Here is a 26,377-nt window from a genome sequence, read left to right as displayed (position 1 = left end):
TTTTCTTTAAAAGAAAAAAAACACGCCTGTTTGGGTAATTCTGATATTCGCAGAATTTTAAAGGCGATTTTATTTTTCGGGGCAAAATATTTTTTTCACAGCGCAAAGGTACCGAATTTTTTGAGAAAGAATCTTATTCATAATGGAAGTCTTGTTTTTTTAGATTTTTTTATTTTTTTGTAATTACAGAAAAAAAAATTAATTTTTAATTTGAAATTTTATTTTTTTTTAAATAATTTTTTTTCACTTCTTTTTCAACTTTTTTTTACTAATTTTTTACAAATTTAGTAGATTTTTCGTTGTTTTATAGACGAACGACCTTTATTTGAAAAGAAAAATAAAACATTTTTTTTCACTAACGAAAAAAGATATTTTTTTTATTGACGAAAGGCCGTTATGTTAAAAAAATTAATTTTTTTTTCTTATAATTCGAAAATAGTTCGTCATTGACGAAGAACTTTTATTAAAAAAAAAAACAATTAAACAAGATTTTTTCTCAACGGTACAGTATCACAATGTGTTTTTTTTTTTCTTTTGGAATGTGAGAGCTTCCATCGTGACACTGGCAACGTGAGTCAAATTTTCGTCAGTCTGTTTCATTTCTTAAAAAATTATATAATTATACACATATACATAATATATTTATATATTACATTATTTTCCATTTTGCTTTCATATTTTTTTTTTTTTTTTTTTTTTCTAAAACTTTGTTTTTTTTTATAATAACAGTTTTAACACATAATTTTTTTCTGCAGTGGAATGTACAGCGCGATGCCTTCTTTTTTTTCTTCTTCTTTCCCAATAACAAAAATCACTTGAAAAAAAAAATTTCGCGTTTTCGTCAATAACGCAAAAAAAAAAATTATCTCACGGCGGATTTGAGAATTTTTTTTTTTTTTTCATTTTGAATTTGACTCAGGTGTGCCACTGTTGGGGAAAAAAAAATTGTAAAGCTGGTCTGGAATGTAGTCTCTTAACCAGTCTTTGGTAAGCGGACGCTTCGCGGACAGGTTCGACGTGGTACGGTTTTCAAATTCTTTCAGGGGGGAGGGAACGAGGGGAGGGGGAGAGAGTTTGTCCACCAAAAAGGAGAGAGAAAAAACAGTGGCTAACAATTTTTTTTTCTTTTTTCACTAAGAACAATTTTATTTTTTTTTGAAATTAATTTTAAAAAAACGTGAAAAAAAGGGGAAGTAGGGGAAAATAAACAAATATTCTTTTCTAAAAAAATAATTCAAAAATAAAAGTAATGAAAAAAATAAGATAAATTTATGAAAATATAATTTTTAATCCGTTATTGTCAAAAAAATGATTTCGTTATTTGTATAATGATAAAAAAAAAAAAAAATTGCTAAATATTTAAAAATTTGTATATATTTTTAGTTTTCGTTTTTTTATGGAAACGCGATAATCAGAAATACCAAACGGCGAGAAAGAGGTAATTTTTTTTGTCATCAAACTGTACATGGAAAAAGCGTGTCTTTATCAAAAAAAAAGATGAACATTTTTGGAAAAAAATTTAATTTTTTTTCTTTCTAATCGTCGAATAGTTTGACTACCACGTCGATACGAGTTTCACACTTTTCCTGTCCCTTTTTTTATTATTTTTTTTTATCTTTTAAAATGACGCCTGCTTTCCATTATATACAACGACAATAATGATCTTAGTATGTACAGAATATTCAGGAGAACCGTAATTGTTGGGGGAGAAAAAAAATTCGGGAGAAAAAATAATACTAATATTATACAAATATACATGTAATATATATATAATATAAATATATATAAATATTAAATATTAAATATTCAAAATATTTGTAAATATTTATAAATATTCATAAATATATAAAAATATATATTTGTAAGTTTTTGTGAATGTAAATCCCATTGGCTAGTTGCAATCTCGAGATTTGTGCTTTTTTAGTTATAAAATTGAATCTTTATTTTCTTCCTTATTTTTCAAGTTCATAACAAAAAATTGTACATTTCTTGATCAAAATTTCTTTAACTTTTGTTAATTATTATTTTTCGTCTTTCTTTTAAAATAAAAAATAGGAAAAAGTATTTTTTTAAATTTTTTCTCAAATTTTTCATTATACAAAATGTAAAATTGTAAAAGTCATAGGTAAAAAGTGTAAACGTTTGAAAGCAAAAAAAAAAAAAAATGCTCTAAGTAAACAAATCCAATATGTCAAAGAGATCGAATTTTAGTTAAAAAAAAAAAAAATTTTTATTTTATCGAACGATAATAATTTTTAATTTTTTGTTTAGTTTAAACTTGACTGAGAGAAGAAGCTTTTTTTCAAAGTATAGTAATTTTTCCTCAATTATTCGTATAAATTGTATTTTATTTAAAATTATTTATAGAAGCTGTAAAAAAATTTAAATATTGCTAAATTAACGTAGTATTTTAAGTATTAAAGAAAAAGTAAAATTTTACAATATTAAAAGAGTAAAATTTTCAAAATTAATATAACAAAGTTTACAGTATTAAAAAAGTTAAATTTACAACATATATATAATGAAATAAATATTAAAAGAATAAACTTTGCAAAATTAATATAGTAAATTTTACAGTATTAAAAAAGTAAAATATACAATATTAGAATAGTAAAATTTACAATATTAGAATAGTAAAATTTACAAAATTAAAAATAGTAAAGTTTTTAAGATATTAAAACAGTAAAATTACAATATTAAAAAATGTAAAGTTTACCAAAAAAAATATATAGTAGAATTTACAATATTAATATCATAAAAAATTACAATGAAATATTAATAAAAAAAATTTTTTCATATTATTAGAATTTTGGAAAACGTCAATTTTTTTTCTATTATTCGAATTATTGAGAATTATTAACTATACTTGTCGTCTTAAATATTTTTTTTCTTGTCTATTTTATGAAATTTATCAAATTAATCAAAAAACGAAGAGATGTTTTCTACACCCGAAATTTACTTTACAATTTTACTATTTTAATTTACAATTTACTTTTTTTTTGTTTTTACTCAGAAAATTTGTTTCTTTTCAGAAAAAAGTCCTAAACTTTCGAAGGTCCATGACTCAATTTTTTTTTACTCATAAAATTTGTTTTTTAAAACAAAATTTTTTGTAAAGAGAAAAAATGTCAAAACGATTGATATTTAAACACTTTAAGACACAAATTTGAATCAAAAACTTTCAAAAGTTCGTGATTCAATTTTTTTTTTATTTCAATCATAAAATTTGTTTTGCTCATAAATTTGTTTTTTCAAACAAAATTTTTTGAAAAGAGAAAAAATGTCAAAACGATTGATATTTAAACACTTTGAAACACAAATTTGAATCAGAAACTTTAGAAGGTTCGTGATTTTTTTTTTTTTTTTTTTTTTTTTTTTTTTTATTTATTGTTTTACTCAAAAAAATTATTTTTTCAAACAAAGTCTTTTGAGAAAAGAAGTAATGTCAAAACGATTGATAGTTAAACACTTTAAGACACAAATTTGAATCAGAAACGTTCGAATTTTCGATTTTTTTCAGTTATTTGTTATTTCCTTGTATTTGAATATTATTTATTGCATTTTTTTTAATATTGTTTTTGCTGTAAAATAATTTGTTAATTCAAAGAATTTATAATTTACACTCGACATTTTGATTATGTGATGAAGAATTTTATTCCTTCCGACGGGAATTGATTATCAAAACGAAAATTTTGCCGACGGTAAACAATATTTGCAATAAAGAAAATTTTCCACTAAAAAATGAAGAAAGAAAAAAAAATTCACCGTCACTATACATTTTTTCAAATTTGGTAAATATTATCACTATATTTACACTATATTATCAATGTAATTCTCTTTTTTCGAATTTTCCTCTTTCTTTCATTTTTGCCACTACTATCAAAATTTTTTCCCTCCAAAAAAAACAAAATTTTCCTACCGTCGGTAAACTATTTTTCAAAAAATAAATTCCAATTTTCCCCGTCGGCTAAATAACCGAACTTGTGTTCGGTTGACCGAAGTTCGGTTATTTATCCGATCTGTTCGGTAAAAATAAAATTTTCATCACCCTAAGAAAAAATTTACTAAAATTAAAAATTCTTTCTGTTAAAGCACAATAGTCTCTGTTTCTTTGCAAAACACATAATTTTAGCCAAAGAGATTAAAAACCCTCGCGAGTAAATTCTTTTTAAAATTCTTTTTTCCTTTTATTTTCAAAAGGGGATTTTGTTTGTTCCCTTTTCTCAAAAATTAAGGGGTCTGTTTTTTCAAATTACCAGAATGAAAAAGTGTAAAAACGAGAAGAGACAATGACGATAATAATAATATAGAAGAAGAAAAATTTTTTTTTATATAAATCTACGATTCTAAAAATCTTTCCGCAATTTTTTTTTTCGTGTTCGTAATGTATATATATGTTTCATATATACTTACTCTATACAGACGGGGACTTATTTTTCATGAGGGGGACTCGATGGAATCGCACACGTCTCTTGCAAATATCTATTCGGATAATTTTTTGCTAAACTTCGATTTTCGATGCAAACGAAGTCTTCAAAAATCGTGAATTTTACAAATCAAAATTTTCTGTTACAACAACCGAATTTATGACAAATAATTATTATGAGACACTCACTATTTTTTTTTCGAGAGAGAAATAAACAGAGACGCGGGAATTGTCGCTCACACTTAAAATACTAATTTAAATCTTATTTACAGTTCAATATTTACTTCTCTTTTTACATATATATTTTATGTCCTCGGAAATTTGCTTGGAGCAGTTTCGGAGAATTTGTCCTTTTTTTAGAGTTTATAGTCTAATTCCCGAAACACTTGTTTTTTTTTTGGGGGGGAATTACTGCAGTTTAATGAAAGCCTCTCCCTTGCAGAAGTAGTTTTGGTTCCTCGTTTAATCCCATTGTGCTTGATAGCGACGGACTAGCTACGAATTGGAGTAGCTGCTGGTGCGCGCTTGAAGATAGTGATGGTAGAATGGTGGTAGCACGGATTCCGGTGTTCCGGATGAATTTGGTTGGGATGTGACGAGGCCCAGTGGGGGAGGCCCAGGCGAACGCTAGTGGGCCGCAAGGGAATGAGCCGTGAGACCCTGAGGACTTAGCATGGGGGGACTGTGGCTGTGGCCCATTGGGGAGCCGTGGAGGTGATCCTGCGGATGGTAGCCTTGGTGGAGGCCGCCTTGGCTTTGGTGACCGGGTGGTAGGCCCTCCATCATGCCGTCACCGAGGGTGTTTGGTGGCGTCATTCGCTTCTCCTTTTGCCGCCGGTTACAGAACCAGACCCGGACGACTTCCTTCTCGAGTTGGAGGCTGTCGGCGAGGCTGGTTATCTCCTGGGCGGAGGGTTTTGGTTGCTTGTGGAAGTGTTGCTCTAAGGCGCCTTTGACACTCACTTCGATGGAGGTGCGCTTTTTTCGTTTGCGGCCCTGAGCGGCGATTTTGTCGATGTTGGTTGGGGAGCCGGTTGATGAGTCTGCCTCTTCGAGCCATTTTTGCAGGAGGGGTTTTAGTTTGCACATGTTTTTGAAGCTTAGTTGGAGAGCCTCGAACCTGCATATCGTGGTTTGGGAGAAGACGTTGCCGTAGAGGGTGCCGAGGGCGAGGCCGACGTCGGCTTGAGTGAAGCCGAGCTTGATGCGCCTCTGCTTGAATTGCTTGGCGAAGGCCTCGAGGTCGTCGGAGGTCGGGGTGTCCTCCTCGCCGGCGCTGTGGTCCCTGTCGAGGGGGTGGCCGCCGTGCAGAGGATGGCCCGAGGGGGGACTGTGGTTGTGAGCGTCGCGGAGATGGTGAGGTAGCCCTGCCTGGTGATTGTGGAGCTGATGGGGGTGCTGATGGGGATGCTGGTGGAGCATGCCGTTCATCGCCGCATGGTACACGGACTGTTGGAGCGTAGTTGGCGACGCTGCGCCCCCGGATGGGTTGTAGTGGGCCGAGGGGACCACTGGTGCGTGCCAGGAATGTGGCGACGCCATTCCTGGCGACTGATGGGGTCCTCTATGGTGCATGCCCTGATCTGTGGCGGTCGCCGCCGCGGTTAGGGGTTTCACGTCCAGATTCGCCTGATGCGGATGGTGATGGGGATGGTGGGTCGTGTGGTGCATGCCCATCGATGCGGCCCAAGGATCCGGCACCCATGGATTGGCCGACGACAAACTCGCCGCCGAGTGCGATAGTCCATTTGGCGATGGCGACGAGTTCACCTGGTGATGATGATGGTGATGATGATGATGTTGCGGCGCGGGCATGTACTTCATTTCCCCAGCGTCGGCTGCACTCCGGGGTGAGCCCGACGAGTAGCCACCCACGGCGATGTTCATTCCGATCGTCGAACCTGAACCACCATCCAGGTCAGAAGAAACTGCACTACTAACCGGCATGTACGTGGTAGCAGCCATCTACTCCTAACACTCTAACTCCAAATACCTCTCCTCGAGGTAATTTCTATCAAGTGCCCTACAGCACGCATTCGCCGAAAAAATCCCTAGAGTTCAAAGAACACTATCCTCGTAGCACATCTCCCGCAAACGGAATTACACCAAACACGCACCTCACTACGTTATCACTCATCCACAGTGTTGTAACTCCTTTTGAAGCACTTTTTTTTTTTATTTTCCTTTTACCGGTTCGCGATTCAAAAAACAAAAACCGGTAATTAAACACCCACGGAGGGGAAAAAAAAATTTGCCTAGGGAGAGAGAGAGAAGGACAGACAGACAGTAAATAGAGAAAGACAGACGGACTGTTAAGAGATCGGCTAGCTCTCATGCGTTATGCATGTCATAGCTGAGAGCGACTGACTGCCTCGCCTCGCAGCTCGCCTGAGGTTCCTAAGGTCCAGGAGTAAGGTTCCGTCATGCGCGAGGTTAGTGGTGAGGGTAACCCCACTACTTGATGTGAATGGGGAACAATGATTGGCTCATGTAGCAAGGTGGCCGTCGTCAGCTACGTCATCGGGAGGTTGGAACAGTTTACAGCTCCGCCTTCCATACCACTGGCTTCAAACACCCCAGGCGCCGGTCCTTTTATCCCTTTGCTGCTCGGTGCACTCGGTTCTCTCTCGTGTATAATACCCGAGCCCAAGAAATGAAACCAAACCAACACACCAACTTGGTCAACAACGCTCCTGTGTCGTGTTTCGTGCTCCCGTGACGTTTTTAACTACACACTCATACTCATATCTATACATATATATATTTTTTTCCTTTTAACACAAAAAATATATATATCTACATACTTCGAAAATCTTTTCTTCCATTTTATCATATCGTACTATCATAAAATTATCAAAAAAAATTTATTTTAAAAAAATAGTGAAAAAAAGAATGTGAAAAACTTAATATCTCAAATTTTCCAGTATTCCAAATTTTTAGTCTCTTCTGTGAAAAAAACTAGTATTATTTTGAAAAAGTTTTTGTGAAAATTGTCCTAATCGGAAAAATAGTGAAATCAAATTTTCTTTTTATCTAATTTTTACCGTAAATAAATGGATTTCTGTGATAAAATTCTGAATTATAGTTTTTACATTATATATGTATTTCTAGAAAATGGAAGAAAATTATTTCGATTTAATAAATTCCGTATTATTAATTTTATTTTTGACAGGAGGCAGCAGAGTTGGTATGTTTTAGGTTTCACGCAATTTTCAAGAGCTTCAGGAGAAAATTGTCGTTACGTTGGTGATTGGTTTATTTACGATTTAGTTCTCTAAAGAACACCCTTTTAACTCGATGATATTTCAGCTGACCATCTGGAACTTTGGTTCTTAACACAATTTTCGTAATGATGTCAAATTGAGAGAAAAAAACGTATCAAAACACGTTATTGCTTCGCAACTATTTTGATACATTAATATGGTCTCAATTTGATATCCGCATAGAAAAATTGTGAAAGGATGAATGTTTTTTGCACATCTTCCGGAAGGTTGACTTTTGATATGGTTACGATTTGGTTTTCTAAAGTTAACCCTTCATTCTGCTCTGCATCTGAAACAAAACTTAAAACTAAATTTCATAAATATACTAATTCTTAAAATTTACTAAATATATAATTTATATTGTGCCTTACCATATACATCCTATCTGCTTAAAATCGATAATTCCTCAACCGCTTCGTAGATATAGTTCTCCTCCTGCTGCATCTGAAACATAAAATTATTTAATACTTATGAAAACAAATATTATAATTATACTTAAATAATCAAAATCTAAAAATACTTAAATGTTCTAAATATACTCAAAACTTACCTATAGGACAAGTATCGACTATTTTCCTTGAAGAAAATAGGTTTACTATTTGGTTTTCAAATATCCTATTATTATTTCGATGATTCTTCTGCTGCATCTGAAACAAAAAGAAAAAATATTAAAAGTATAGAAATGGTCAACGTTAATTTCTGCGATAATGTTAGTATTACCAATAATGTTAATTGGTGCTAAACTTAATTTTGATGCTAACATTGATTTAACATTAACACCCTCCCTAATGATTTAATTCGAAACTCTCATTACTAGAACAACTCCTTTAACAAATATACACCAACTGTATTTGAATAATTTCCGAAAAACAAAAATATTCCCATACATTAATATTTAATAATCACCATATCATATATACAGGGTAATTAACTCGCCATAAGACCATAGTTTAAAAATCAATTATCCCCATTTTTTTTCTTTCTCTCTTTCTCCTCAAATTAAAATCCAATGCTATCTAATTTCTCATTAAGAGCGGGAACAATTTTAACCCCATGTGGCAAGTGTTTTTCCCCGCTCATATCGGAACGCAAAAGACAATAATTTAATTTCTCGATTCGCGCAACAGGTTAACAATTGTAACTATATATTCTTTTGCTATATTGAATATCGGAAAGAAATTCATTCCGAGTGTTCGTTCATAAAAAAAAATTGACCTCTTAAATATTAGTAGTAGTGGGAAACTCAAATATCCGCAGGTATATATATGTATAACGCATTCTAAAGTCGATGCTCCCAAGAATTCGAATTCTACTACCTGCGATGGCGACGACGACGTTCAAAAAAAGGGATTTTTTTCGGGGGCTAAAAACGAGAGTGCAGATTGACCGGTCGCGCAACAGGTACTCATTCCGTGTGATTAATTACCCCCCTGCGCGTTTGTGAGCTACGGTGTCAATATATAGAAACGAACGCGAGATATATATGTATTGGCGAGACAAAAAAAAAGAGCTTGTTTCGTTGGGCGCGAGGTTTAGTACATTTAAATGAGAGCCACAGGTAGGAGCAGAGCATTATGCAGTACGTGCCAGCTACCCCGTTTATAAGGGTGGGGTGAGTTAGATCATCGCGTATATGTATATAGCATGCGCGCTATACACTCAGAGCCGCGACTCTACAAGGAACTTCCTATGTGTGTGTGTTATGCATATATATACATTTTTATACATGTATACAGTATTTCGTAACGACTTTGCCACTTTCGCACCCGACAGATCTGTTTTACAAGTAAGACATTTGCACCGGCGGTTCACGATTTTAATATTAATACACCTGCCAACTATGCGCCTCAACTATACTCTATATATACATATATACACACTTTGATTGGATCTTATCAAAGTTGTACGCCTTGTCTCAAGTTTTGTCTATAGGCTTCGCACTCATCTACTAAAACATACTATTTACTACTTTTTTTATACTTTATGCTATACTATTTGGGTATTTTTTAAGATTTCAGCCAATAAAAGCTACTATTTTTGATATTTTTGAGAATTTACTTTAAAATCACTAATACTAGAAATCAAAAAACTATTCTTAAAAATTATAATCAAATTCTTTAAAACGATTCAATTATTTTAAAAAAAAATATTCGAAATTCAATTATTTTCAAAAAATTTTCGAAATTCAATTATTTTCAATATCTAGTATTTTCATAGAATTTTGCAAAAGAATTTAATTATTTTAACAAAAATTAATAAAATTCATCCAAAATTCAATTATTTTTATCAAAACTTAGTGATTCCATCCAGTAATTATTTAATTATTATTTTCAAAAAGAAAATTAGAATTCAGGATTACACTGGATAATAAAATTGTATGAATTGTGCTCAATATTTTTATATTTTAGACACAAGTATTTATTATTTTTATAAATAATAAAATTGCCACAGGAATTCAATTATTAATTTAAAATAGCAAAAAAAAAATGAAATTAATCAATTATTTAACAAAATTTTTATATACAATTCCTCAGAATAATTCAATTACTTTCACTAATAATAACATTTTTCATGAAAATTTAATTTTTTTAAAAAATTTTTAATAAAATTCAATTCAACTATTCAATTATTTTCATAAATAATAAAACTCATCGAAGAACTTCAATTATTTTTAATACTATTTTAAATTAATTAATCGAAAAATTCAATTATTTTCACAAATAAAGTTTTTCACAAGAATTCAATTATTTCAAATAAAATTTTCATAATATTTATTATATTTCGAAAAAATTTATTATTTAAAACAATTTTTATAAAATTTTTATGAAGAATTCAATTATTTTTAAAATAACAAAATTATTCACAGAAATTCAATTATTTTAAAAAATTCTATAAAATCGTTCTCAACAATTCAATTATTTTTATAAATAAATAAAATTCTTCTCAGAAATTCAATTATTTTTGAAAATTTTAATAAAATTCTTTGCAAAATTCAATTATTTTCATAAATAACAATATTCATCACAAGAATTCAATTATTTTTAAATATAATGAATTTTTTCTTGGAAATTCAATTACTTCAAAAAATTCTAATAAAATTGTTCGCAAGAATTCAATTATTTTCAAAAATAACAAAATTTTTCACAGGAATTCAATTCTTTTTAAACATTTTAATAAAATTTTTCGCAATAATTCAATTATTTTCATAAATAAATAAATAAAATTCTTCTCAGGAATTCAATTATTTTTGAAAATTTTAATAAAATTTTTTTGCAACTTTGCAATGATTTTCAAAAATAATAAAAATCATCGCAGGATTTCAATTATTTTTATTAGATTTTAATTTATAGAAATTGTTCAAAAATTCCTTTCCAATAATTTAATCCCTCAAAAAAATCAATATTATTTAAAAAAAATGTTTTTTTTTTAATTCTTTGGAAGAATTTAATTATTTACAAAAATATTAGAATTTTTCACTGGAAGTCAATTATTTTCAAATATTTTTAAAAAATTGTTCGATAAAGAAATCAATTATTTTAAGTACAATTTTAATTAAATTTTTTAAAAATAATTCAATTATTCTTTTAGGTTTTAATAAAATTCTTCCCAAGAATTCAATTATTTATTTTCAATTTATTTTCATAAATAACAATATTCATCATCAGAAGAATTCAATTATTTTTAAAAGTAATACATTTTTTTGTCAATTAAATTATTTTAAAAAATTCTAATTTTCTAAAATTCTAAAAATACCGAAAAAAATTCTAATAAAATCGTTTTCAAGAATTTAATTATTTTGAAAAATAATCAAAAGCTCCTTGTAAAATAATTATTTTTAAAAACTTTTCGCAATTCAATGATTATCAATGTCTATATACTACTATTTTCATAAAATTTTCAATGAGAATTCAATTATTTAAAAAAACTTTGTAAAAATCTTCGTAAAAATTCAATTTTTTTTCATCAATAATCAAAATTTATTAGAAATTCCATTATTTAAATTAGAATTTACATAAAATTAGTCGAAGGAAATAAATTATTTAAAAATGTTTATAAAATTCTTTGCAGAAATTCAATTATTTCTATAAATATTTAAATTTTTTCAGTAACAATAAAATTCGTTACAATTCAATTATTTTCTCAAATTCTAATAAAATCTTTCGCAAAAATTCAATTACTTAAAAAAAAATGTTATATTTTTTGTAATCGTCTCAATCTTGACGTACTTTATGGGCTATTATTGTCTAATAAAGAATTATTATTATTTAAATCAAATTATAATTAAATAATTGTTATTTTTTCGAAATTTTTATTTAAAAATTACTAATTGTCTCTGAAATTTCTTGGTTAGGTTATAGGCTCTATAATCTCGCTCAATAGAAACTATGCGACTAAATGACTTGAAATTGATAAACAAAACACTTTTCAACAAATTTTTTTCTATACTTAGCCACTTTTTATAAAATCAGTCAACGAATAAAGAATTCTTCACTTTCAAATTGTCCAAAATCTGAAAGATTGTTTGAATCCATCCAGAAAAGCGATTGAATAATGAGAAATAAAACAGAAATGCAATGATACAGACGGTTGACGGCAAGAGGTGCTTTATTAGCTTTATTACAGCCGGTCGACAACAGAGGGCAGAAGCATGCAGAGAGCTGAGAGCCCGCAAAGCCTTCACGTTTAGATACATCGATATACATACATTAGAAATTTCGAATTTAAAAATTTTTTTTATTAATTAAATTTAAAAAATTATTTTTTCAATTTTTTATCGTTTTGGTTTCATACCCTATTCATTAAAAAGTATCAATCTGCAACGAACTGATACAACTGAAAAGAAATCATGAAAATGAGATCGAAATTTTTTTTTTTTAAATTTATTCGACATTAATATTTTGGGAATAAAAATTTAAAATTTCAAGTGGGTAAAAAATGAATATTTATCGAAAATAAAGTAATACTTATAAAATACTGTTTGGAATGTTGCGTTAGGTTCGGAAAGTATTGCATCTTCTTCTTTCAATTATTCTCATTTTTAAAGTTATACGTACCCGTTAGGAACCATATTTAAAATGATACCCCCCCCCTCTTAGCGTTTACAATTTTTTACCTAGAGAGTTAAAAATTGTCATAAATATGTATTTTTACATAAAATTGTAGATTACAGAAAAAATATATAGTCAAAATGATTAGAATTTATCTTCATAAATAATATTTTTATATAATATTTTTTTTCAGCAAAAAAAAACTATAATTTCTTGAAGTGGGGGGAGAGGGTAAAATTTAAAAAAAACTATTCTTTGCTTCGCAACTATTTTGATACTTTTTTTTGACTCAATTTGATATCTGTAGAAAAACTATATAAATTTTTTCGTGTATAAATTTAAAATTCGATAAAAAAAAATGTAAATAATTGTTCGTCTGAAATAGAAAAAATATGTTTATAAACAAAAAAATTCGGATATGGTAAAAGTAAATTTTGCAATAATTGTAAATATATTTAAAAAAAAAAGTTAACTCTCATTCAAATTTGTTTATTTTAGGAGCAGGAAAAAGGAAACTTTTTCACCACGGAATCCTCTCTATATTTTAAGAATAATAGAGAAAAATTATTATTTCGTGCGGCTCAAGAGTGGAAAATTTTTCATAATTTCATAATGATACTTGAAATGTCGAGTTTTAGGGATCTATGTTGGTTCGTTCTTTTTTTTTTACGTAATTCCTTCGAAATCCTATATAAAGGTCGAAGAGGTGAAAGCGTGTGGCCGATGTTACCTCCCTGCTATCCTCGCGAGACGTATATATCAAGCAATCGAACCGTTTACAGTTTTTTGACCTAAAAAAAAAATGTGCCTTAAGTAAATCCATGTCTCGGACGCATTTTAATTTCGTGTCCCTTGAATTTGAATATATATATATATAGAAAATAAAAATGTCATTTTTAAAATCTTATCACTTTCCTGTTTTATAAATAGTAGGATATTAAATTCTATTTTTATACATGACTGATAGATATAAGTAATAATAAAAAGAACAACAAACAGAAAAGTAAAAATAACTTTAAATTATTAAAATATAAAATAATTAAAAATAGTACCTAGAAAATAAATTGTTTCTATAATTTATAGAAAATCGATTTTTGCAAAATTTCCACAGCGTCATTTTTCAGAGGGCAAAAAATGCTATATTACACAGTACCTACTATCTACAAAACTTGTTGAGAATTTAGAAAGTTTGGATAATAACTTTTTGATGAAACTTCGAGTGTCTTTTACCCTTCTATATATAGCCATCGTGGCTTAAATTCAACAAAACTGCGCGACGACTCGAAATATTCTAGTGTGATATTGTATATAATTTTTTGGGGTACCGTCTCTAAAAATTAAAAAAAATATTTGTTTTCCAAAACAAAAGTGGAGGATAGGCGCACTAAAATTTAAAGAAAATATCATTTTTATAAGCAAAAAGCAAAAGTGGGGGTAAGTTCGACAAATTAAAAAAAAACCTCTTTCCATTCCATTATTTACAAAAAAAAGTCAGAATTTTTCACAGGAATTCAATTATTTTCAAATATTTTTAAATAATCGTTCGAAAGAAATCAATTATTTTAAATACAATTTTAATTAAATTTTTTAAAAATAATTTAATTATTCTTATAGATTTTAGTAAAATTCTTCCCAAGAATATTCAAATTATGTCGATAAATATTTATTTTTTTTTAATTTTAGTCCATTGATGTAAATTAATATGATTAAATTAAATGTACATATAACCCTATACTGTTGTTTGATATACTTTTAAATTTGATTAAAATTTCCAAACAAGTATTTTTGTTGAATTATATACTTAGTCGTTATAGCAACAATTTTATCAACAAACAATGAAAATGACTTCGCCATTAAATTAAATTAACTTAAACCACCGATTAAAGTATATTTTACTTCCTTACGAAAATAGAAAACATTTATTAAATTGATGAATCAATAAATAATCAACTAGAAACAATATTCTCAATTTTCGTTTGATATCCTCAACAGTCATTTTTTGTCAGTCATACTAAGTGGTTGTATAAAATGAAGTTTAGTGAAATATATTTCGTTATTTGTATTTTATGGAAGGAAATTCTTGCAGAACGTTCAACAATTAGTCTAGAAAAACCTGCAAGGACAAATTACTTTGATGGACTTATAAATTATCTGAAAAACGAATCTAAACAGTATCAAGTAATGTTTATTGTTAAAGATCAGTTTGAAAACACAGATCCAATGATGAATTCGCTAATGAAAGAAGTCAATCAAAATTTTCCATCTATCAGCGTTAATTATTATGAATTTTCGAATTGGACTGAAAGGTAATTGTTGATAAGTTAAATAATACTTATTACTTTATAATGATAAAATTACAAAACTTTTATTTCAAAAAAGTTTGAAAAAATAATTTCTAATTCTTGATTTGATAAACTGATTTTTATCTGAAATTTAATTTAATTTTCATTCATTAATTTGAACAATTTTTCCTATTTTTCTTTAATCTATAATGAGAACTCTATCTATAATGAGAAATTATTATTTCTTGTTCAAAGGTTACATAATGTGATGAGTGCTGGATGTACTTTATTATGTTTTTCAATCAATAAACGATGATAAAAAGGTTAATGATTTAATTCATATTAAACTCCTTAGAAAAATAGTTTCAGTAAATTATTCGTTACAACCAAAAGTTTTAATTATGGATTCCTTTAACTCAAGTCATTTTGATCGAAACTATTTTTTGGTTGCATGTTGGAACATGAGTTTATATTACGTTACATTTATGACGTATAACAAAAATCACCAAATGACGCCATTCTTAAGTCATATGAGTTCAGTTACAGAAAAAACTCCAGTTACCTTTAGAACTCAGAATATAACACCTGAAACTCAATGGTTTATGAATATAAACAATCTAAACGATCTAAAGGGTCAGTTGTTGGCTCCTGTATTCACATATACGGATTATGATGAAATACAGTGGATGGAAAAACGAATACCAGACATTTTTCCTAGAGCAGTAGATAATAATTTTACAAAAGAAATCTCATTTTCAGATATAATAATATTGTTTTTTTACTATGAGATGGATTACAAACCGAGTAGGTTTTTTTATTTGCTACGAATGCAAAAAATTGTTACCAGTAAAGCTGTAATTCCAAGAACGGAAATGATTTCAAATGAAATTGATTTTTCACCAGAACTTTTACACATGATATTGTGCACTGTTGGAATGCTTATTATCATTCGATTGACATCAGTAAATGTGGACCATTTTGGGGTTACGTCAAATGCCCATCATATTTTCTTTTAAAATTAATTGTTAAAAAAAATATACAGTTTAAAGAAAAACTGAAAAATTAGTTTGTTAACATTGAATTGACGAATTAAATGCAAAAAAGTTGTTTATTTTCAAGAAAATTGTAAATTAAATACTTACTTTTAAAAGTAAAGTAACGAAATTTTCAAAGGCAAACTACAATCAGGAATATTTAAAAATTAACTAAAGAATAATATTTAAATTGTTGAAAATTAGATAAAGGATAAAACTATTTCTAAATAGACATAAAATTTTCTAGCGTAATGTAATATATATTTCATGTTACCAAAAATAAAGCAATATTTTTAACCATATTAACCTATTCATTTCTTTCGTTTTTTAACTGAATTGCATTGTAAGTAGAAATGTAATTATTCTTAAAAATTAAATTTCAAATCCTCGAAAAAATAAATTATTTAAAGAAATTTTCTTTAAATTCTTCGGAAGAATTCAAGTATTAAAGATCAATAACAAAATTATTCCCTAAAATTCAATTATTTTGAGTTATTTTTAATAAAATTTTTTGCAAAATTTATTAATTTTATAAATAACAATATTCTTCAGAAGAATTTAATTATTTTTTAAAAGTAATAATTTTTTATAGAAATTCAATTATTAAAAAGATTCTAATAAATTCGTTCTCAAGAATTCATCAATTATTTTTGTAAATTTTAATAAAATCCTTAGCATCAATTCAATTGTTTTTATAAATAAAATAAAATTCATAATCGGATTTCAATATTATAATTTTAATAAAATTTTACAGGAATTGCTCAAAAAATGTCATTATTCTTAAAAATTTAATAATTTCAATTCCTGGGAAAAATCAATTATTTAAATTTCTTTATAGGAGAATTCAATTATTTACAAAAAATGTTATAGAATTTTTCACAGGATTTAAAGTTATTTTCAAATATTTCATAATAAATTTGTTCGTAAGACATGAATTATTTTACATACAATTTTAATTAAATTACGATAGAGAGTGGGGGTAAAATTTCGAAAAATCGAACAAGAAAGGTAAAGGGTTTTCGAAAAATATCCACGTAGGATAAAAGTGGACAAAAATGAACTCTGCTTTTAATTTATGCAAGCAAACGTTTAGGTAGTAAAGTGTTTTGCTGCGACCGGTGATTAGAAGTTCTTTTTTCTCATTTCAAAGTTTAGAGCTTTGTGTCCTAACAGAGCAAAAAAAAAAAAAAAAAGAAAAAACAGTATATGTGCGTACAAGAGCAAGAGAGAAAGCTTCTAAACACGAGAGATCCGCAAAGACTACTCGCACAACGTGAAAACATGACAGAGGCCCGCAATACCTATATATACTCTCGCTATCTGTCCGTCCTAAACAAATATTTCACAGGCATTCAATCCAATTTGATACAATGGGGAACACGAAATCAAATTAAAGGCGCATTACCCTTCGAGAGAGACAGAGACAGAGAGTTAGAGAAACATAGACGAAGAGGGGTGGGGAGGGGGCTAACTAGAGCGAGAGCGTGTGTGTATGTGTGTGCGAGAGAGGGAGAAAGCGCCTCGCGCGCGGATCGATCGGCGCGACATGGAACGAAGGAACCAAAACCGAGAGAGAAAGAGAGAGAGAGAAACATAAATACGTTCGAATCACAAATAGATTGGAAAAATGAAAAAAAAAAGAAGCAAAAAAAAAAACTAAAAATCTCTCCTAAATCTGCTGATTCTAATTGGAATTTGACAAACTCGAGTCGTAAATTATTGATTTCTATTATAACGGATATATTGGAAAGGGTGAATGTGTTTGTGTGTATAGGGAGGGAGTGAAGGGGAGGGGAGATTATTTAAAACGATATATATTATTTTACATTATGTATTGTATATTGTAGGCGCGTGTAATATAACATTTATTATACTCTCATCCGCGTCGGTAATATATATATATTTATATATATGAAATAATAGTCCGCAGAGAAACGACAATTTATTTCGAATCCTTTTATAGAATAACGATGACGAGAGATAATTAATATTCGACGGATTATAGACCTTAACAGTCGCAATATTGTTTCTGCTCGACATATGTCACAACAAGAGAGGTTATAAAAAAAATTTGTTAACCAATGTGGTTTGAAAAACCGTTTATTTATTTTAAAACCAAACAGCAGTATTAAAGTATTTAGTATTATTATTTATTTAGTATTCGTTTCCGGATGTAAACAATAATCGTATTTTTAAGCTTAAAACTAAATTTTTGTCACATTTATAGGCGACTTTAGTATTCACTGCCAAAAACCAACTTCATTAGAAAAGGAAACGAGAAAGGAAACAAACGGGTAAGTTTTAAAACTATTTTATAAATAAACATTATTTTTTCCAGGTGTCCAGAAAGTGCGGTTATCTTTAGAAAAACGAATCGTAAAATTGTAAATTGATTTCCCCAACTTTTAGTAGCAGTTGAAAAATATAAACGTTATTTTTGACAGTCAAAATTACTATGATTTAATTGAATTAATCAATTATTTATATTGAAATTTATACTGAAAATTAATTAATTTTACCAGATAGTAAATTTTCGAAACTATTTTATAATAAACATATTTTTTTTCCAGGCGTCCAGAAAGGGTTATTCTTTAGAAAAACGAATCGTAAAATTATAAACTGATATTCCCAACTTTTGGTATAGCAGTTAAAAAATATAAACGTTATTTGCCACAGTCAAAATTGCTGATTGAATTGAATTAATTATTTAAATTTAAATTTATACTGAAAATTAATGAAAGTTAATTAATTTTACCAGATAGTAAATTATCGAAACTATTTTATAATAAACATTAGTTTTTTCCAGGCGCCCAGAAAGGGTTATTCTTTAGAAAAACGAATCGTAAAATTGTAATAACTGATTTTCCCAAATTTTAGTAGCAGTTGAAAAATATAAACTTTATTTGCGACAGTATTAATGATTTAAAATTTAAATGACAGAAATTATTGAATTTTCAATGAAAGTTTTAATAATACAAACAATTGAATGAAATAATAGATTCAACAATTTTTATCATTCAAAACAACTGATTTCTTCGCATATTTGACTGATTCAATCAATAACAGTATGGTTGACCGGTTTTCATCAGTTAATATTAATTTTTTACGTATTCGAAAGTAAAATTTTATCTAAAAGAATATTAAATTTTGTTGAAAAATAAGTTTTTAAAGAATTTTTTTAAAAATCTTCATATGGTTCAAAATTACTGAATTGAAGTTATAAAAACTTAACTAATACCTCGGCAAAAAATCCAAAGTATAAAATAAAAATTAATTAAGAAGAGGAGGTGAAAAATTTCAAATATAGACAAAAAATAAAAAAATTCTCATTTATTACTTAATATATACCAGATGTCAATATGGATAAAAATTACTTAACCCATAAAAGTGCAATCATTACCTAATCAAAGTATGCCTAGAAAAGTTACTTAAAAATAAATATATTTCCATTTTTTTAAAATCGAAAAATTTTGTTATCCTAATCATATGATTATATATATTTGCATTTATATATATGTATATATAATTATTTCTTAATTTCATTTGAGAAATAATAATCACTTGAACCTATATAGAAGTTGACATTTTGGTGTTTGTAATTCCAAATTTATAGTTTCTATATTTATATATATTGAATGTATCTTTTTTGTATTTTATATATTCATACCTATTACCTCAAATTACATAAACTCTTTTCTGACGTTCCACAATGTCAAAACTTTCTATATATATATTATTATCAAAAAAACTTGTTTCAAAGCACATATGAGATGTTTCTCAACTTTCTGGGTGTGCGTTTGATGAAATCTTCAAAAATTGAACACAAAATCTTTATAAACTTTGTAATATATTATTTTGAATTTCACAAAAAGAATAAAATGAGGAGTATTAGTAGAGGGTATGTTTATATTGAATTAAATGTAAATTAAAAACAATAGAGGCAAATGAATATTTTTTATTAATTTTTGTATTAAATAGATATTGTTTATTTAGTTTTATACTTATTTTTAAACAATTTTTTATTATTAAAGTAAAATTAAACATTTTTATTAAAGTTATTAATATTATGTCAATAAGAAAAAATTCTACGTTCCTATTTTTATTATTTTATTATTATAGAGTCTATATATCTGTTTTCTCTTTTTAACTTTAAATTAAACGATATTAATTTAAAGTGAAAAAACGATAATACGTCGTATTTTGTAACAAATTATTAAAATAGTGTAAGGGTCTCTTTTTATTTTTCTATATTTAATTTTTCTTTTTTGTAAAACAGCAAAAACACCTGAATAACTGATATGATCTGTTTTGTTGGACCCACAGACGTTAAATGAGAATTCTATTTTTAAACAGTGGTGTGTGTTTCGAAAACAGAATTATATACACTTTTACATGTATCTACGATGAAAAAAAAATTTAAATCTAATAAAAGGGAAGAAAAATTAATAAGTATATAAATAAAAATACGCGGTAAAAATAAATTTCTTTTACATTATTTTTTAATTTTTAAATCTGTCTGTACTCATGTAAATAAACAAATACGTAAATAAGTTAATAACTAAATAACTAAATAAAAAATGTAATAATAATATATTTCCCTTCACTAGAGACAAAAAAAATGTCATTTTATGAACCGAAACTAATGATTAAAGAAAAAATCCTTTTCCATGAAATGAAAAAACTTTTCAACCCAAAAGACATAAACTTGTCCTAATATAAAAAAAATTCCTTTTTGAAACAAAAAAAAACTTTTCAACACAAAAAAAAAATGAATAATACTCGTCTAGAAACGAATTTTAATTTTTAAAAGAAAAAATAATTTTAAAAAATATGTAAAGTTCATATAAACGGTGTATTTAGAACGTGTCGTAGGTCGTGACAACGAGAGACAGCTATAAAGAAAAATAAAGAAAAAAAAGTAAAAAATAAAAAAAGAGTGTGGTCCACGTGAATGGGAGACTAACCGATGTAATTCGAGCGGCTTTTACGGGGACGAATGAATATTTTAATATTTTAAAACGAGAGATATAGAGAGGAGGGGGGGAGGGAAAGATAGAGTGAGAAAGAAAGAGAGAAAAAGAGTGATATTACTATATATATGTATATGTAAAAGCAATACATAAATATGACTTTTCATATTATTGTGCGAATATGGTCTGGAGCGAAAAGCATCTTTCATTTTGATCTTGCTTTTTTCTTGGTGGGAGTGTGAAGAGAAGGAATTTGTGAGATTAAAAGAAGGACAAAGTTAGTGAGTGGTATCAAAGAAGAAAAAGAAGAAGGGGTAGAGTGGTAAGTTAAAAAAGTTTCATGGTGGGGGGAGAAGGAAGGAGAGAGAGAGAGAGAGAAACGTCGATGGTAGACGAGGACAGACTTATTGCTTTTAGTTCCGATACTCGTTGCAAGATGGCAGCACCGCGTGGATTAAAGAGACAATTTTTCCAGGTGGATATCCCCTCTTCTCTCCCTACTCTTTTTCACTTGGCGCTTATTCATTTCAGGGGACGACACAATTTTCTAGCTCTTCCAATTTTGAGCCTCCTGCTGCCATCTTTGAGAAGTTGCTGCAACTTTCTAATAGGTGAGAATACATTTTTCATTAATCGATTATTAATATTGAATTTTTTGTTTCAGTTTTTAAAAAAAAATTTTTTTTGTTTTATAATTTAACTGAAAGTTAATTAATTTTGCTGAAAGTTAATTAATTTTACTGAAAGTTAATTAATTTTACTGAAAGTTAATTATCTTCACTAAAAACTAATTAATTTTACTTAAAGAACATTAATCTTATTGAAAATCAATAAAAGTTGATTAATTTTACTAGATATTGAATTTTCGAAACTATTTTCTAATAAACATTAGTTTTTTCCAGGCGCCCAGAAAGGTTTATTCTTTAGAAAAACGAATCGTAAAATTGTAAACTGATATTCCCAACTTTTAGTATCAGTTGAAAAATAACAATTGTTATTTGTGACAGTCAAAATTACTGATTGAATTGAATTAATCAATTATTTATATTGAAATTTATACTGAAAATTAATGAAAGTTAATATTAATTTTACCAGATATTAAATTTCCGAAACTATTTTATATAATAAATACACTTTTTTAAACCAAATAGAATTTTAAAAAAATATCCACTTTTATATTTAAAATAGACTTTTTAACAGAATATTATGAGACAATTCAGGGAAAAGTCAGGAATTTTTATTAAAAGTACTGAAAAAAATTAATTAAACAATTAAATTTTTAAATAGTTGCGTTTACAATTTTTATAAATAAATGAACTTCAAACGGTTTGAATTTAAAATTTTCGAAAATTTTAAAATGTTGAATGAATTTAATTAGAAATTTAAATAAACTTAGAGTTTTGAAAAATGTTAATAATTCCAAATCTTCTAAAATTAGTTAAATTTGTCAATATACATATAATGAATTATTAAAAATAATGGATTTCTAGACGAATTTTATTTAAAAACACTAAAAAAAATTGAATTTTGAAGAAATTAAAAATGATTGCAGAAATTCAATTATTTTTAAAAGTAATAAAATTCTTATCACAAAATTCAATTATTTTCAAAATTTACAAAAAAATTTCGACAAAATCCCAATTATTATTTTTTTGAATAAAAAAATGTTTCTTCAAATTTCAATTATTTTCAAAAATTTCCTCATTTCAATGATTTTCAATATTTACTATTTTAATAAAATTACCGAAAAGTATTCAATTATTTAAAAACAATTTTAATAAAATTAGACGCAAACATTTAATTATTTTCATAAATAATAAAAATTTCACGGGCGAATTCAAATATTTACAAATTTTTTGTAAGTTTCTTCTTAATAATTCAATTATTTTCAAAATTAATAAAATTCATTGCAAAATTTCAATTATTTTTAATATAATTTTAATCGAATTTCCTAAAAAATGTAACTATTCTAAAAATTTTTATTAAAATTCGTCAAAATAATTCAATTTTTTAAAAATTTGTTAATAAAATTTTTTAAAATTCTTTGCAAGAATTCAATTATTTAAATAAATAATTTTTTCTCAGGAATTCAATTATTTACATAAATAATTCTTCGAAAAAATTCAACTATGTCGATAAATAATAAAATTACTCTCTAAAATTCAATTATTTTGAGTTATTTTTAATAAAATTTTTTGCATTATTCAATTATTTTCATAAATAACAATATTCATCAGAAGAATTCAATTATTTTTAAAAAGTAATATTTTTTTTATAGAAATAAATTTTATTTAAAAGATTCTAATAAAATCGTGCTCAAGAATTCAATTATTTTTGAATATTCTAATAAAATTCTTAGCATCTATTCAATTATTTTTATAAATAATAAAATTCATCGCCGGATAATTTTTTTAAAATTTTCTAATTTGTAATATAATTAATAGTTAATTAATAATTAAATCAATTTTTCAAGAATTTAGGGTTTAAGAATCGTCAAAAAATGTAAATTTTCGATGGAAAAAGTTTTATTTAAATTTTGTTTTTAAATATAAAAGGGATTGAATTTGCAAACATTCGTTTAATAAATAATAATAATAATAATAAGCCATTAATCAGTAATTCTTTGCCATTTTTGGTCCAAACTCAATGATTTTTTTTCATTTTAAACCTTAATAAAATGACATTTTAGCCGAAGTGCGTGTCTTTATAGTTATAATTAAAAACTAAGGCAGAAAAATTTAAAAAAGTTAAAAAATTGTAAATATTTGAGTAATTTTTTAAATTTGAATCTAAATTATCGACCCCAGTGTTAGTTAATATATTTTATTATACTTGAAACAATAACTATTTTGAATTCTAACTTTACTGTTTATAAATTATCATCGATCTTATTAAAAATTCAATGCGATCAGTTCTTAATTTTGAACGTACCTTCTTCATAAATGACGGCATCAAGGTATTAAATTTACTATACAGAAGAAGAAATTTTACTTCTGATCTTAAAAGAGTAACCAGTATATATACAAAAAAAAGTAATCATCCATAAAACTTTTTAATGTGTGTGCCCGCTTTTTCCTCCCTTTCTCATCTTTGGTGGCGCTGTACTCTTATAAACCTCACAGTCAAATTCTCACGAAGAATTATATTATCATTCCGAATTCTTCGAACCTAATGGAACCTTAATGCGGCGCGTGGAAGAAAAACCACCCATAAAACGAAAGTGTCGATTCGATTAAACTTGCCATTTTAGAATGTAGGGCACACAATACATTGAGAAGGACTTTCAATCAGTTTTTTTCCCTCTCTCTCTCTTTTACTCTTTTTCCGTACCAAAATTCGCATATATATATACAACCAAATGGAACACTTTTTGATCTTATACCTCACGCATCAATATATAATCGATTAATTCTTATGACTATGCGCTTTATATAATGTTAAACCGAAAAATGTTTTGTCGCCAATAAGAAATATATATCTAAAAAGAAAAGAGACGCATGTGCGTGTAAATTCAGAATTAAAGATGTGAGAGAAACACTCTTTGGAAACTGCGCGATCTCTCGATCAATAAAAATAATCAATTCATTGACCCCAAATAAAAGAGGTTATTCAATATTCCCCTCTTTTCTCGCATGGGGATAAAGAACGATTTTTGGGTGTAAGATTCGAAAATAAAAAAAAAACACCTTTAAGGAAAGAAAAATATATGTTAATGCGCTTTTAATTAAATTTCATGAAAAATATTGTCAAAGTTTAAAAAAAATTTATATGGCATACTACTCGGAACTCTCCGCATGTCAGAAGCGATTGACAAAAGTTTTTCTCAATAGATTAGCATTTTACAAGTCATTACCAAACCACGTGTAATGTAAATTTTTTTGTTATCTGTGAAAAAAACATTTTAAATCAAAAAATTATTCTATGATATAAGTAATTTTGAGAATCGGCGAAAATTATACTACTTGAGATTTTCTTTTCGTTTAAGATCATGTTATTCCGTGACTGTATGGTCACGTAACATGACCTTAAGTTAGGAATTTAATTTATTTTCAAAACCTTAAATTTTTGGCAAAAAGTTTCAAAATATACCACAATGGATTCATTTTAAGGGGGAGTGACACCCCTAAATTTTACTCAAAAATAAATTTATACCATTTCCAAGAAAAAATTAGTTACTTTTAAAACTAATTGAATATTCTTGTAAAGAATTGTTATTTATGAAATTTTCAAAAATAATTGAAGAAGAATTTTATTATTTATGAAAATAATTGAATTATTGCGATAAATTTTATTAAAATGTTTAAAAAGAATTGAATTTCTATATTAAAAATTTAGTTATTTTGGAAAATAATTTAAAATAATTGAATTTCTGTGAAAAATTCTAATATTTTCAAATATTTCTATAAAATTATTTATAACAATTTAATTATTTCTTAAAATTCTAATAAATTCTTTCGAAACATTTTAATTATTTTTATAAATTATAAATAGTAAAATCCTTTGAAGGAATTCAATTGTTTTGAAAACAATTTTAATTGAATTCCACGGAAGAATTAAATTTCTTAAAAAATTTTTAACACATTTCGAAAAAATTCCATTTTTTCCTAAAATTTCAATAAATCTTTTGGAAAAATTAAATTATTTTTATATAAATAGTAAAATTCTTCGCAAAAATTCAAATAATTTTATAAAATAGTAACATTCTTTGCAGGAATTGAATTATTTTTAAAATAATTGAAATTAGAGTGGAAAATGATTGAAGAAAACTAGTAATAAATTAGTATTAGTGAACGTAATGGAGGTAAATTTAATATTGAATTTTGAAGAGGAGTAGGAACTTGTGTATTTCTGTACTTCCTGGTATATAGTTATAGTTGGGTAGGATATCCATTAGTTATTCCCTAGGATGGGTGGTGATGGTGGTGGTGGATTAATCATTAGAGAGCCGCCCCCGGAGGAAGTGAGAATAGGCTAATACTTGCATCTCTGTATATATAGATGTTGGATCGAATCGACGGGAAGGCTAACTTTCTGGACCGCAATCGTTGGTTTGTACTCTGTGTGTACCCGGAGAGGTCGAAATTCACTCGGGATTTCGAAAGTGAGAAACCTCCTTCTCGCATGACTCAATATTCCCTTCGCAAATTTGCGTTTGAAATCGCCCGCTTTAACTCATCTCTCTCTTCGTCTCTCAATGCTCAAGCATGTTAGAGTGCAAATTCTAATTTCTATCACTCTCAGGCTTCGCACTCATCTACTAAAACCTAGTATTTACTACTTTTTTACGTTATGCTACTGTTTGGGTAATTTTTTTAAATTTCAGCCACTAAAAGCTACTATAATAAACAATAAAT

At 27.3% G+C, this 26,377-nt stretch overlaps 1 protein-coding gene across 2 annotated transcripts in view; it reads right to left on the bottom strand.

Annotated features, from left to right (window-relative positions):
- Positions 1-6,831, bottom strand: part of LOC122499586 (POU domain protein CF1A-like) — an 89,058-nt gene extending 82,227 nt beyond the window's left edge. The window contains exon 1 of one of the 2 annotated variants that reach the window (XM_043608033.1): positions 4,616-6,831. In XM_043608033.1, coding sequence (XP_043463968.1) covers positions 5,054-6,391 — 1,338 coding nt within the window. In that variant the 5' untranslated portion in view covers positions 6,392-6,831 and the 3' untranslated portion in view covers positions 4,616-5,053. Of the gene's footprint in view, positions 1-4,413 lie in introns of both variants that reach the window. The other variant, XM_043608032.1, reaches the window with a different exon arrangement.
- Between the last annotated feature and the right edge of the window lie 19,546 nt (positions 6,832-26,377).

Source organism: Leptopilina heterotoma, unplaced genomic scaffold (genome assembly GCF_015476425.1).
Source record: "Leptopilina heterotoma isolate Lh14 unplaced genomic scaffold, ASM1547642v1 Lhet_17, whole genome shotgun sequence".
Classification (NCBI taxonomy): Eukaryota; Metazoa; Arthropoda; class Insecta; order Hymenoptera; family Figitidae; genus Leptopilina; species Leptopilina heterotoma.
The sequence above is the reverse complement of the archived record's forward strand: the minus strand, read 5'-3'. Positions and strand labels throughout refer to the sequence as shown.